Source organism: Atta colombica, unplaced genomic scaffold, assembly GCF_001594045.1.
Source record: "Atta colombica isolate Treedump-2 unplaced genomic scaffold, Acol1.0 scaffold27, whole genome shotgun sequence".
NCBI lineage: Eukaryota > Metazoa > Arthropoda > Insecta > Hymenoptera > Formicidae > Atta > Atta colombica.
In genome coordinates this window covers 2,845,254-2,860,221 of record NW_017259370.1, presented here as the reverse complement: position 1 = coordinate 2,860,221, position 14,968 = coordinate 2,845,254, and the positions used below count along the sequence as shown (strand labels likewise).

The 14,968-nt window shown below is 32.8% G+C and overlaps 4 protein-coding genes across 6 annotated transcripts; 2 read left to right on the top strand and 2 right to left on the bottom strand.

Annotated features, from left to right (window-relative positions):
* Nucleotides 1-2,660: 2,660 nt before the first annotated feature.
* LOC108689441 (translation initiation factor eIF-2B subunit beta) lies at nucleotides 2,661-4,676 on the top strand. 2 transcript variants are annotated; one of them, XM_018196198.1, is made up of 6 exons: nucleotides 2,661-2,845; nucleotides 2,918-3,004; nucleotides 3,129-3,410; nucleotides 3,862-4,018; nucleotides 4,106-4,500; nucleotides 4,583-4,676. In XM_018196198.1, exons 1-6 carry the CDS (start codon nucleotides 2,775-2,777, stop codon nucleotides 4,653-4,655), a joined length of 1,065 nt encoding a protein of 354 aa, XP_018051687.1. In that variant the 5' UTR covers nucleotides 2,661-2,774; the 3' UTR covers nucleotides 4,656-4,676. The 2 variants fall into 2 exon arrangements, with proteins under 2 accessions (XP_018051687.1, XP_018051688.1); XM_018196199.1 differs by lacking the exon at nucleotides 2,661-2,845 and having other exon boundaries at nucleotides 2,970-3,004; nucleotides 3,115-3,410.
* Nucleotides 4,677-4,982: 306 nt separating this feature from the next.
* LOC108689471 (TM2 domain-containing protein CG11103-like) lies at nucleotides 4,983-6,640 on the bottom strand. Its single transcript, XM_018196235.1, has 3 exons — nucleotides 6,449-6,640; nucleotides 6,264-6,351; nucleotides 4,983-5,427 (listed from the first exon to the last, which is right to left on the bottom strand). Exons 1-3 carry the CDS (start codon nucleotides 6,583-6,585, stop codon nucleotides 5,098-5,100), a joined length of 555 nt encoding a protein of 184 aa, XP_018051724.1. The 5' UTR covers nucleotides 6,586-6,640; the 3' UTR covers nucleotides 4,983-5,097.
* Nucleotides 6,641-6,834: 194 nt separating this feature from the next.
* LOC108689571 (dnaJ homolog subfamily C member 28) lies at nucleotides 6,835-11,052 on the top strand. The gene is made up of 6 exons (XM_018196404.1): nucleotides 6,835-7,096; nucleotides 7,177-7,308; nucleotides 7,390-7,476; nucleotides 7,632-7,982; nucleotides 8,071-8,412; nucleotides 11,022-11,052. Exons 1-6 carry the CDS (start codon nucleotides 6,977-6,979, stop codon nucleotides 11,031-11,033), a joined length of 1,044 nt encoding a protein of 347 aa, XP_018051893.1. The 5' UTR covers nucleotides 6,835-6,976; the 3' UTR covers nucleotides 11,034-11,052.
* On the bottom strand, nucleotides 8,580-14,316 carry LOC108689570 (trifunctional purine biosynthetic protein adenosine-3). Of its 2 annotated transcripts, none has more exons than XM_018196403.1 (17): nucleotides 14,033-14,316; nucleotides 13,830-13,932; nucleotides 13,667-13,756; nucleotides 13,342-13,589; nucleotides 12,661-12,860; nucleotides 12,399-12,593; nucleotides 12,198-12,328; nucleotides 11,537-11,747; nucleotides 11,332-11,467; nucleotides 11,046-11,268; nucleotides 10,746-10,940; nucleotides 10,149-10,404; nucleotides 9,855-10,058; nucleotides 9,600-9,746; nucleotides 9,254-9,522; nucleotides 8,911-9,168; nucleotides 8,580-8,789 (listed from the first exon to the last, which is right to left on the bottom strand). In XM_018196403.1, the coding sequence occupies exons 2-17, from the start codon at nucleotides 13,908-13,910 to the stop codon at nucleotides 8,607-8,609; spliced, it is 3,027 nt and encodes a 1,008-aa protein (XP_018051892.1). In that variant the 5' UTR covers nucleotides 13,911-13,932; nucleotides 14,033-14,316; the 3' UTR covers nucleotides 8,580-8,606. The 2 variants fall into 2 exon arrangements, with proteins under 2 accessions (XP_018051892.1, XP_018051891.1); XM_018196402.1 differs by having other exon boundaries at nucleotides 13,830-13,910.
* Between the last annotated feature and the right edge of the window lie 652 nt (nucleotides 14,317-14,968).

The window sequence follows — 14,968 nt, the reverse complement described above, 5'->3', positions numbered from 1 at the left end:
TATACATATATATGTATATATACATATACATATATATATATATATATATACTGTCTTAGTATTAAAAATATAATTTAATATAATTATGGAAATTTATTTCCATAATTTACGTTATGGCATGTGGATTTTTAATGCTAACAATATATAATACAGCAACACATAATATCCGGACCCGGCCTAAATTAGGTTAGATTAAATTCAGATCCGATATAATTAAATTTATTATCTTTTATTATATAAATGTTGCATAAATAATTTGCATACTTATTGTACTATATCTTATATATTGCTGCAAAATTACAAGTTTCTCTCTTTATAGTTATCATATCTATTGATTATCAAACTTATGATAACATTAAAAATCATAATTTTAAATAAAAATCGAGTATTATTGAGTTTTAAACACATGTTATATGCATATGTCTACGAAATTAATAAATCCTAAAATTAGTATATTTATCAGTTTCTTACTTAATCACTCAAATTTTAAGTCACGAGAAAGATCGGCCGTCTTTAATAGCATCTTGTCGGTGATTTCACTCATGATGTACAAGATACATCATTTCATCTTTCTTTAATATTCGATGACAACAATAAGGTAAAAATATCATGTGCATCATGCATAGAACAGAACGCAATGCACTTCCAGCCAGACCAGCCACTGAGCTGAACTACACGTGCTTTCATTAATTCATTCTATAAGGGGCTGCGCACAATGAAAACAATAGAGAATAGGGAACAGAGAATAAGAATTTTAACTTATCAGAAATTGTGTATTCCACAATACATGATTTCTGATAGGTTGAAATTCTTAAGGTCTAAACACAATGCGAAAGCAACAGGGATGACGATCATAGACATAATAAGAATAAATCGAGCGTGTCCTTTACTTTGATACTTGGTATGAAGATTAAGTAAAAAAGGACAGAAAACAGATGCTGTGTAGCTTTCTTTCTCTGTTCGAACATATCACTGTTTCTATAACCTAACACTCAACTATCTCTCCACTTTCTTTTTTTTTCACAATTTACTTCCCCCTTCCCCCCTCTTTCCTTATCAGAAAGAAAAAGCTACGCGTCCGTTGTACGGATCCTTTGATCCATCCTTTCTACTTAGTCCTTCACGTATCGAACTTCATAATCTATTCTTATTATGTCTAGCCTATGTGTGCATTGACATATGTGATCTGTTTTCTGTTCCTGCATTAGACTGTTCTAAAACTCTCTTTTTCGCTTTCGATAAATATATTATATATCTATCTCACTTTAAGTTCCAAACTGAACTGTACTCTACAGTTCAGCTACAGAAAATAGATCTCTTCATTTTCATATGTTGGATTCCTCTGTTTTCTATCTTTATCGTTAATACTATTTCTATCATTATCGCTGTTGCGATAACGATTTGTTGTATTTAGATCTTAAAGATCTGCGCACAATAGAATAAATATTAGAAACAGGAATAAATATTAAGATTTCAATCTACTAGATAGCAATTACATCGAAATATATAGTTTCTGATAAGTTCAAATCTTAATATTTAGAGTGCAGTTACAATAGAAGGAATAAGGAATTAGGAATAAAGATTTCAACCTATCAGATATTGGACACACCGGAATATACGATTTTTGATGGATTGAAATCGTTATTCCTTATTCCTTCTATTGTGGCTATCTTTATTCCTGTTCCTATTCCTCCATTATGCGCAGGATCTAAACTCGGTGACACACAATGCTTATTTTCTCGCTGAATTAGATTTTTGCCATTGTATATGCTGCGATTCAGGAGTTTTTGCAATACCGTATATTCGGATACAGTGAACACTAAACTGCTAAAATTACGTTAGTTAACTCTTTCAAGCACGATCCAGATTCTCTCATCTCTTTGTAATCCATTTTTTGCATTTATCAAGTAATTAAAATTTAATTTTGTTGTAAATTTTTGGTTTTACTTCGATAAGATATTCGTAAGTGCAGAGAAATGTATGTTTTCCATTAATTTTTTGTTTCATTATTTATACTAATAAATAAGTGTAAAAAATAATGTATTTTTTTCAGAAAAAATTCATGTTGAAAGCAAAAAGTTATTTGATTAGATCGAAACTGGGTATTAGGGGATTTTTGGGATCTGATTACAAATCTGGCCTCAAATTTTGAATTTTCAAAATTCAAAATGGTAAATCCAATATGGCGGATAAAAAGTTAAAAAATTAGTTCTGGGGATGTAAAATAGTGTCCAGTAAGTTTTTTAGGTCGCTGACGAATCTGACCTCAGATTTTCGACATTTCAAATGACGAATCTAAGATGGCGGACCGAAAAGCAAAAAGTTACTTGATCAGAATGAAACTGAATATTCGGGAATTTTCGGAATCGCTGATTACGAATCTGGACTTAGATTTTCAAAACTCAAAATGGTGAGTCCAAGATGGCGGATCGAAAAGCAAAAAGTTAGTAATAAAAGCAGCAATCCCGAATTCCCCCCACCCCCCCTCTCCCAGTAACAAATTTCAACGTAAACTGAATTCTACATAAAGGAAAATGTATGTTTCAAAGGGTTAATGGAAAGTCGAACTGCGCATGTGCAATATTGATGAATCAGATTGGCTGTCACACAAGCTTGCTACTTGTGACACAGGCCTAGTTTACATTGGTTTACTAGGCCACAGACGTGGAAATTAGAATCACATCACGTATGAACGAAAGCAGTTTCAAGAATTTCTGAAATACATAGAAAGATACTTTGTAGTGCATGTAATTATATATTTGAACGCCAGCAAAATGATTGACATGAATTCAAAAGAGAAAATTAATGAAAGTGTGCTGAAGTTGACAGACAGCATTCACTATGAGTAAGATAATTTTCACTCAATTTTCAAGAAAATGGGGAAAAAAAATAAATTTGAATATGCTATATTTTGCAGAGAAATTAAGGGCACTCATAATATCGTGGTGGCTACTATCTCCGTGCTTAAGGAAATTATCAATAATACACACTGGAATACAGCAAAGTATGAATTATTATTTAAAGCTGTTGTATTATTTGTTGTAACACATGTTCATTTTGCCAAAACAGAAAATACTTTTCATTAATTTTTGCAACTTACATTATTAATTTTAGGCTTAATTTTCTAGAGATTTAATGGATATTATTGTGCAAAATGGAAAGTACCTCATTAAAACGCTTCCTCTTGAAGCATGTATCGGAAATATGGTAAGAAAAATATTGCAGATCATTAGGGAAGAATATACTTCGGAATTGAAGAGTAAGACAGATGAGACGTATCCCCAGGAATCCTTGCACAAAATTCTTACTGCTGAGGATAACCAACAGATAGATTTCAATGTTTCGGTACCTTCTCTCAAGGCCTCTCTCATCGAACACATTAATGAATTTGAAACGGAATTAGAAACATGGTAAGTACAATCACATCTGTATCATATTTCATCTGTTCTTTTCAGCTGAACTTCTTGTATTCTATCTTTCTTTCCTTTCTAATATAGAAAGAAAAAAATTAAGAAAGCTAAATGATATACAAAGCTGAAAAAAAAATAAATCTAAAAATAATGCAATTTCTATGATATAATGCAACAATGAGTGCTTCCCATTAGTAACAAAAGTCAGCATAAGCAACGTTCTATCTTTCATGATAACACTGACATTCAATGATAACAAAAGCAGAACGAGTTATTTCAACTTGTTATCAAATGAAAAGCACTTATTATTAGAAATTTTTAGTCTAATTTCAATGTTTACTATTTCTTTTTACTCCTATGTATTGGCTTGTATCATTTTATGATATAATTTCATAACAGCCTTTTGAAATACATTTCTTAATAGTCTTTTGAACAAATTTAATGTCCCCAGCTCAGAAAACATCACACGACAAGCATCCGAGCATATACACTCGAATGAAATTATAATGACCATCGGCAAGTCGAAATTAGTAGAGGAATTTTTCAAAAAAGCTGCTGCTACCAGGGCCTTTGATGTTATAGTAGCTGAAGGTGGACCGTCTCTAAGCGTAATTATACATCTGTCTTGAAGGACAAACTCGAAATTAAACAGAGGAGAATGCAGAAAAAGACAAAAATCTGTGAATGAATTGCAGGGTCATGAAATGGCAGTGAATTTGGCTAAGGCAAAGATCAAGACCACACTGATATCAGATGTAGCGATCTTTGCGATGATGTCCCGAGTCAACAAAGTCATCATTGGCACTCACACAGTCATGGCAAATGGTGGACTTCGAGCGATCTCGGGCGCACACACTGTCGCGCAAGCCGCCAAACATTATTCTGTCCCAGTAATGGTTTTGCTGCCTCTCTACAAACTGGCGCCCCTTTATCATTGCTCGGGCAAACAAAATGGTTTTAACTGTCACGTTTCACCAATGAATGGCGTAATCGATAGTGCCAACGCACCATTACTAGAACGAATACATGCTTACAATCCTGTGTTCGATTACGTTCCACCTGAACTTGTTACATTATTCATTTCGAATACGTAAGATTTATTAAGATTATTATACAAATTAAAATTGTTAAAATCTCGAGCAACAATAAATGTCTTTGTTCTTTTTTTTCAGAGGTGGAAATGCGCCATCTTATGTATATAGATTGCTTAGTGAATTGTACCATCCTGACGATTATGAATTATAAACAATTGTGTATGTAAACTAATTATAATCCTTTTTTTGTCTAAACTCATAACCTCTATAATTTATTTTTATACAAATTAACACATATTTATTCTTACATTAAAGAGGATTCGCAATATACTTTACATAAATTAATCTTTACTGCAATAATTTATTTACAATTGTAATTATAATATTTAAATATAAAATAATCATAATTATAATTTAAATATGTGTGAAATAAATTCCCTAAATGAGAATATTAAATTATTCGCTTTAGTTTATATTTCTCCACTTAATTAAAATTTTCTAATAAATTTTATAAAAGTGAGATAGGAGATGACGGTCAGGGATTGAACAACCTAGACGTCTAATAACTTGACCTTTCTCGCAAGAAATCGCACATTATCTTGCAAATTATAAACTAAGTTATGTACAAAAGTGATCCCTGGTTTCTTGAAATGCTATACATATGGATTCCAATTACTGCCGTCTTCAGGTTGCAAAGAGTTTGTTACCAACAAAATAACATCAACTATCCACCACACACCCATGCCACCTAATGTTAATAGTTTGCCTACTGCTGTTCCAGTTTGTCCGAGACAAAATCGATCCATACCGAGAAAACCCAACAGAATACTATACAGGAGAGTTGTTGCAAAGTATTGGCCACTGTACTTTATACATGGTATTCCTTCGCGAAAGAATGTCCTTGGTCCAAAACACTCAATATCTGGCAGTACTGTACAGGATACCTTAGTCTTCTCTACATCTTCATAACGAGATCCTCCAAACTGTTAATTTATTAATCGTAAATAATTTGTATCTAAATTTCTTACAGCTGCAGTTATGAAAGGAAATATTTTTTTGTCATTTTCTATGAATTTCTTTGTCTTATTTAAATTTTATAAATTATCCAAAAAAAAACAAAAAAATTTGATTACTCAGGATGTTTTTCAACAAGGACATAGTAATAGAGAGTATTTTCCAGCAAGAAACACAGATGACATAGTATAACAATAATAATAGTATAACAGTAATAATAATAATAGTGAATCATTACATCCTTGTTGTTTACTAATATTACAGAAAAATGAAATGATTCATTGTTACATGCTGGATGCTTTTCATAAAACACAGTCATACATTATGTGACACAGTAATACACAGTGTCGATTTGTAGCTGTAACATTGCTTAACTTTTTTATATTATTGCCAAAGTAAAATAAAGAAAAAATCTCATAATTTGTTTGAATATATCCGAATATAATCTTAAAACCTCTTATCAGAGTATCACTCCTAGAAATATAAGTAGTAATGAAATATAAAAATTTAATATTTCTGAAATGATATAAAATAACAATACAATTGTGTTGACATGTATTATAGTCAAGAAGCACAAAATTGTACATTATGGCTGATATTCATACTTAGTTCTTATTTTAAGACTGTCTTAAATAATGTTTTCAGATATTAATATGACTTCTCTTACGATTGGTCCATGACATCTTAAGACTATCTTAAGACAATCTTAAATATAAGAACCGATTATGAATACATAGTGTTGACTGTGTATATTGCAGGAAAGTACCATTATCTCCTTGTTGAAAAACTCACAGCTGTGTCATACCTTGACACAACCAAAGCCTGTCTCCTCCTTGGCAGTTTTGTTTCCCTTGTGATCAACTGGATCCTCGCATTCTACAAATTCCTTAGGTCTACAAGAAAAACTCATTGTATTATTATTATTTCGTTAAGAAATAGTCAATATTTATTTCGTTGAAACATTAGGAAAATGTCCACTTGAATACTCACAAGAATTTACACATCACCAGTGGACCATCAGGTCTATACTCCAGCTGAGGCTCGGTACTTTTGTTTGCAAGCACTAAACGTTCGTTTTGATCCCACAGAAGGCAGATAATCGTAATAAAAACAAGATATAACCTCATTTTGTCGTGGCTGACATTTTAAATGCGAATAATAACTGACAATCAGTGATGCGAATTCCAGCCCACTCTGCCCACTTGCAGAGCTCTAGCTAAATGAACATCAGCACTGTGAAGTGCTGTAAGTGTAGAAACTACACTCTTGATCTCTAATAATCGAGAAGTAAAGCCAATTATTGTTTATGTTTAACCAATCAACGTATGCGGATTTAAATTTGGCGCGATTCTTCACTTTTGTGTGACGTTCAATGACATTCGATGCGTATGACAGTCATGACAGACAAGGATAATTTTGCGTACATAATGAAATAATTTCGCGATAATTATGTAATGAGCAGCAATATAGAAATTACAACGTGATATTGTTCAACGAACAATATCACGTTGAAAGATCATGTTATCTTTAAATTGGCTGTGTATCAAGCCGGGAGCTTATTTTTCGCACGTGTCATCCGCAGAATTGATCTTATCCAAGAGATTCGTGCATCGATTTAATGCTAAGCAAACTGCAAAGGTATAATATTGAATATCATATAATCCCTATTTAATATATATAACTTGTACTAATGAAATAATTTAAATCATATTTGATAGAAACTGTATGAAACGTTAGGAGTTGCAGAGAATTGTGAGGACGAGACCCTAAGATTGACGTTTGTTCATCTTGCGAAACGATTTCATCCAGATAGTGGAACGCCAGAAGCTGATGCTATTAGATTTTCCGAGGTAATGTATCGCGATAGTATACTGTTCTTTGAGACAAATAAGTAAAGTAGATCTGTTTCATTGTATAATTATTCAATGTAGATTGAAAGTGCCTATAGAGAGATTCGGAAAATCAGGAATGCTCAGAAAGATGAAGAGACATTGGAAGTGGAAGAATTTGATATTAAGGTAAGTATATTTGAGATTTTTTAGCTGAACTTCACAGTTTATTTCTTCTTTTTTTTAACATAAAAAGAAAAAGAAGAAAAATGCGAGAAGTTTAGCTAAAAAGAATAAGCTTCTCATATCTTTTACGTTTTGATTTTAATTGTCTTTATTTTTAGCACACAGCACCACAGCATCGTCATTATTTGACTTTCAATGTGGGAATTGGCACTCCAAGCAAAAGGCAAAGGCTACACACAATAGAAAGGGCCCAAAAGGCAGTTGATAACGTAATGGAACACAGATTGAAGAAACTGCAGGCTGAAGAGCGTAATACATTAATCGGTATGGATAAACAAAAAGCTAAAGATATTAAAACCCGTTATGGCATGGATCGTTTGGTGGAAGATTTGATTCAGGAGGCAATGAACAAGGGTGAATTCAGCGATTTACCTGGAATGGGAAAGCCATTGAAGGCTACAAACACTAGGAATCCATACGTTGATTTTGTGACCCATAAATTGAATCAGGTAAATTGTATCAGATATAGAAGTATAAGATATTAGTTTCAATGAATTTGAACATAATTTAATTTGTTTATGTTGATCACGATTGCAGATACTGATAGACAATGGCTTTACTCCAGAATGGATACAATTATCAAAGGAAATTAGAGAAGAAACTGAGGAATTGAAAAAGAAGTTGTTAGAAGCACGTAATGATGTCAGCGAGCTCCCATTAACTCCAAAAGATGAATTAATATGGAATGATAAGTTGAAAAAATTCAAGATTACAACAAGACAGATAAATAATAAAATTGATAAGTACAACTTGCTAGTTCCTATACTCCAGAAACAAATGCTCCATGTTAAATTGGATAAGCTCGCCGAGAAAACGTTATCAATACCGCCCTCTAAAAATATCAAAAAATATGCAGATACTAGTCATGAAAACTCGAAAGTGAGTATATCTCAAGACTTACTTAATCTTATAAGCGACTTGTTTAATAAAAAAATTACTAGATAAACAGAAAAGATATGATATTGTAAACTTATTTGTAAATATATAAATAATGAGCTTAAGATATAATAGTACAAAAAATAACTTCTATATTTTATAAACCCGTTGTGTATATATGTACATGTGATCTCTAATTAATTCCAATGAAGAGTGCCGTCTTCTTTCAATTTTATACGACCAGTCGCTAGATGTTTTAAGGCACGAGGATAAGCTAGATGCTCCGCTGTCTTTACGCGTTCTTGCAAAATTTTCTCAGTATCATCTGGGAACACGAGCACCACTTCTTGCTCAACAATAGCTCCCGAATCTATGTCAACCTAATTGATAAAAGGAAGAAGATTGTAATAATGATTAATGATTGAGTAAAGATCTAAAGATGCTATAATTATCTTCTCATTTAGTCTAATTCAACAAAAAAATTCAATCTTTTTGACTTACTTCAACAAAATGCACAGTGCAACCCGAAACACGCACACGCGCTGCTAAAACATCCTTATGTGCGCTGGCACCCTTGAAAGATGGCAACAATGACGGATGAATATTTAACAAAGCTCCTTTCCAATGTTTTACAAATTGTTGTGAAAGAATTCGCATAAAGCCAGCCAAGCATACTATTTCCACTCCGGCAGCGTGAAGTTCTACATTCATGGCTGCATCGAAAGTTTCGCGGCTTGGATAATCAGTGTGTTTAATTACCTATAAATTAAACAAATTATAGAAAATTATAGAAAAAACAGATCCACCTTTCTATTTGTAACTATGTGGACTTTTATTAACGTACCACTGTCTTAATGCCAGCTCTCTCAGCACGTTTCAATCCTTCAACGCCGGGCTTATTGGAAATCACTAGGACTATTTCCGCTCCAATGTGTTGAGATGGATCTTGAGTAGCGTTAATTAACGACTGGAGATTTGTGCCACTACCTGATATCAGAACGCCTACTCTTTTAAGAGGCTTACTCAGTGTTGCAACCAAATTGGGAACATATTGTTTCATTTCGGGCTCGAAAACTTTTTCAAAGTTCTCTATGTGCACCCTAGCTTGTCGATCTATATAACGTAATTAACACAAATAAATAATTTAATTAATTAATTTTGTTAATTATATTTATAGCAAGAATAATTACTGCAATGTGTATTAACGCTTCCGATAACCATAGGGCCTTCGTGTTTTAGTTTAGTCAAAATTTCGACCCTATCTTTTTCAGAACATATCAAGACTGCACCGATTCCGCAGTTAAATGTTCTTAACATCTCGTATTTATTAATTCCACCTATGTAATAATAAATAGCATTATGTCAATTAACATTTATGTAAATTATTTAATATATTTGCGACTTTTAAAATTAAAAATATGTAAAACTGTAGACAATATACCTACCAATTGCTGCTAACCAACTAAAGATTGGCAAAACATTCCACTTTTTTGCATCTAACGTTACGCCTAAATTCTCAGGTAAAATTCTAGGAATATTTTCCATAAGACCTCCGCCAGTAATGTGCGCGAATCCCCTTACTAGATTGGTCCGCAAGGCAGGAATAACACTTTTTACATAAATCTTAGTTGGTTCCAATAGTTCTTCACCTGTGATATTACATTAGTTTCATATTTTTTTCTTATAATCCGTCTTATCTTGATTATTAAAAAGAGCTTAATTTAGAAAACATTTCATACCAATCGTTCGATTACTCTTTGAGAAAGGTGCAATATCTGAAAATTTCTTATCTGCAAGTTTCAAAACTTTTCGCACTAAGCTGAAACCATTGCTATGTACGCCGCTTGATGGAAGACCGATTATCACGTCACCTTCCTTAATATCATTCACACGTGGTAGCAAATTGCCTTTTTCGACTGCACCTACTGCAAAGCCCGCTAAATCGTACTCTCCCTCGGGATACATATCTGGCATCTCAGCAGTTTCTCCTCCAATCTAAAAATGTTGATTCATATCTTGTCGAATAAAATATAAGTAAAGTGCTTATATAAGCTTCCGCGATTATTAGTGCGTAAGTATATTTATATGGCGATATATTACATGTATTATTTTAAAACATCTTTATAATTTAATATTTATAATTGCCGCATAATATACAGTATTTGTATATTAATTGCGAAATAATAGATAATTTACTTATATTTGATTTATTTTTGAAACCACAAAACTATTTTTATTTTAATAAATATTTGGAAATATATGGAAACAAATATTTATCCTTCTATTTAATATAGTCAAAAATATTCTTTAATGAAATTATGTAATTAACACCTTACCAAGGAACATCCTGCTTGCTTGCAACCTTCAGTAATCCCATTTATGACCTTCGTAGCTACTTCAATGTCGAGCTTGCCACAGGCAAAATAATCCAGGAAAAATAGCGGCTCCGCATTGTGTGCGAGGATATCGTTCACGCACATAGCTACTAAGTCTATGCCTACCGTATCGTGCTTTTTACATTCGATTGCTATCTAAGAAAAAAAAAATTGTCCATGAACATGTTGACTCTAATAATTTTCTTTGAATGCACAGGAAAATCTTTATCTTAACAGGGGAATCTTTAACTTAATATTCACCTTCAATTTGGTACCAACACCATCAGTGCCTGACACAAGAATAGGATCTTTGTAACCTGCGGCTTTTACATCAAAAAGGCCACCGAATCCGCCTATGGCACCCATAGTACCAGCGCGTTTTGTGGAACAAGTAGCTGGCTTAATAGCGGATACGAGATGATCACCAGCGTCGATACTTACGCCACTACTTTTATATGTTAACTGTCCTCTCTGCAAAATAGATCTGAAACGTTTAATTGTTAATCATGTGCGAGGTATTACTTGATCTGTAAATCAATCATTATACCTGGCGATCCCTTTATGCGCGATGTCTGTTCTAAATTGCTTCCCATCGAATGATATATATTCAGCAGCTTGGGTAGCTCTAGCTGCTGCCATTGCCAAGGTTGGCGCGATACTGACAGTGATAAGAACTCTTCCGCCTATAAAAGGCCATTATAGTTAGATACTTGGGCATTTGTTTAGATATCCTTTACCGTGCTGCTTTTTACCGTTAGTTACTAATTCGCCTTCTGATGAAACAGTCGTGCCGCTGTGAAAGACAAAGTAATCCTGTTTACGTATCACTTCATCAGTGCCTGTTATAACTTGACCTTTGGATGAAGATGCTGGATAACCGCGAGATGCTAAAATCACACCCACAGCGGATACATTTTCACGCCAAGAAACAAGAGACGAGCTTAAAGTTCCATCGCAACAAGCCTGTATAATCATATCAAATATATCAAACACACATATCATATTGTATATCGCAGAAATAAAATCTTTGTTTTCTATATGAATATCTCTTATCTAGAATAAGAATCAATTGAATTCAAATGGATTCAGATTTTCAGAAATATTGATTCATGAATGTTAAAATGCTTTTCAATCCTGAATGCATTTTTATTTATAGGAATTGCATAGAGCATATCTCTATGCCTTTAAATCTAAAAATAATATTAGCTTTTTCTGTGTACACATTGTGAATACTGTTCAATTCAAAATTTTGAATAGGAAATGCAGTTTTTCAATTGAATCCAATTAAATCCAATTAAATTCAATTAAATCCAAAAAAAAGTATTCGCTATTTAAAATACGCATTCAGATAGAAAAAAATTTCAATTCATTTCAATCCATTCTGGTTTGCTGAGTAAGTTTAATCAATTGTACCTTCATAATTGTAAACAGGTCCGATGCCAACAGCGGTAATATTACTTCAGTCTCGGGATCGCCGAATCTGCAATTGAACTCTAAGACTTTCGGGCCATCTTCAGTCAGCATTAAACCGGCATATAGTACTCCTACAAGTTTCATATAAATAATATATACTCATAATTTAACATCATTCATTGTCAATAGAAAATTACAAACCTACAAATGGAATGTTCTCCTTTCTAAGTCCATCGACAGCTTTCTGAAGAATATTTATTTTCACCTCTTCGTATTCTACTTCACTTAACAATGGACATGGACAATACGCTCCCATTCCACCAGTGTTTGGACCAAAATCTCCATTAAAGATTCTTTTATGGTCTTGTGCAGGCATCATGGGTACGAGAGTCTTACCTAAATGCCAAATTTAAAATTTATTTTCTGTTAAAAACTATTCATATATAAACATAATCTTGTTTACCATCTGTAAATGCAAGTACGGATACTTCTTCACCCTCCAAAAGTTCCTCGACAACTACAGTTTCGCCAGCAACTCCAAATTTTTTATCATTTAACATTTCGTCTATTGCATAACAAGCTTCCTGTTGATCTTTTGCCACTACTACACCTTTACCGGCTGCTAAACCTGAGGCTTTTATCACAAGTGCCTTGAATGGAGCACTATGATAAAGGAAAGTATATATATAAGTTTTCATATCCTAATAAATGAGAATGGATTGAAATGGATTGAAATTTTTTTCTATCCGAATGCGTATTTTAAATAGTGAATACTTTTTTAGATTCAATTGGATTCAATTGGATACAATTGAATTAAAAAACTGCATTTCCTATTCAAAATTTTGAATTGAACAGTATTCATAATGTTGTTGTTTGTGTGTGTGTGTGTGTGTGTGTGTGTGTGTGTGTGTGTGTGTGTGTGTGTGTGTGTGTGCACAGAAAAAGCTAATATTATTTTTAGATTGAAAGACATAGAGATATGTTCCATACAATTCTTATAAATGGATAAAAATGCATTCAGGATTGAAAAGCATTCATTTTAACATTTGTGAATCAATATTTCTGAAAATCTGAATTAATTTCAATTCATTTCAATCTATTTCTCGTTTGCTGGGATCATTTTCCTCAAGAAGAAATTCCTTACTTTTTGATAAAGTTCTTTGCATCTATAGCGGAAGTAAAACCTTGCCATCTAGCAGTAGGAATATGATTTCTGTCCATAAATTGTTTTGCCCAATCTTTATTGGCTTCAATCTGAGCTGCTTTCTTCTGAGGACCAAAACATTTCACTCCCACATCTTTCAGATCATCTGCTAATCCCTGAGCCAAAGGGTCTTCTGGTCCCACCACTACTAAATCAATGTTATTGTTCTTGCTCCATTTGGAAACTTCCTACAGAAAAAATAATGTAATCAATATCACATAACTGATCCAAGAAAAAATTATAGACTGACATTATATATGTATACCTTAGTATTCTTGACGTTCAAATCAACTAATTGCACTTTATTCACTTCTTTGATGCCGGTGTTTCCAGGAGCAACCAAGATCTCTTTTACCTACATCAAATAGAATGTAAACTATTAATCTCTGTCCATTATGTTGCTATTCATTGTTGATTTTTTAACTTACACATGGCGACTGAGATAACTTCCAACAAATGGCATGTTCTCTACCACCACCGCCGATTACAAGAACTGTGCACTGTGTCATCTATAAATATTCAATGTGCTTTCTGATCACGAGAGTGATTTATTCAGAATTATTAAAATATCGACATTTGTAATTTCCAAATTTAATAATTTCAAGCAAAACCGTCTTTCCTCGTCACTCACCTTGTTCCAATTTGTAATCTCCGTAAACACTAACTGTTAATTATTCGTTACAGGCGTTTATTGTTTACAGGCGTCAGTAATGAGAAATCGCCGGCGGCTTTTCTGAATAATGCGATGATTGTACTTGTGAATGAAATGTGGGATGCTACAGGTGGTCAGCGTGATTCGTTCTCGGCACAACGGCAACACAACGATGACTAACGATATCTTACTCACCAATTACGTTTTACGCAACGAAAAACTTGATCTCTCGTTCTTCGGGAGTTAATCTATAATAACTTGTATATCGCTCGCGCAATGACCCGATGGCCTTTCAGCAAGCGATTTAAACAGTCTCGATGAGGACGTTTACATCATTATTATATTGTAATATACAAATAACGCGCGCGATAGAAATAATATAGATCTTTGCATTCTAATGCTTGTACAATTTTCGTTTTTTTATACTATTGCCATTTTTTAATTTTTCAATTTGACAGATATTTGATAATTTCCAGTATTTCGATAGATTATTCGAAATAATTGCATAAATAACAATAACTTCAACGTTATTCTATAAATTTGTAATAAACGAATATATGTTACATTGTGATACGGAAATCCCGTTCAACATTTCTCAACAAAATAATTACAAAATTATTTGATGATCATAAGGTCAAGTGCGTCACTCTTATCTCTTTTGTAACTTGTAACTTGTTTGTATTATGACAAACAACGTAATGTTGTAATCTAAATTCTATTAAATCAAAAATAACTTTGCAGTGGTCGATCGATTCCTAATAATTTGAATGTACAATGAACTGAATTAAAAAAAATCATTTTACAGACAAATGACAAGAATGCGCGCTTTGCGTTTTGCAAAAAATATATTAATAAATAAATAAATAAAATCAATAAATTGATAAAAGCAAAATAATTTATTATTTCATGTGCTGT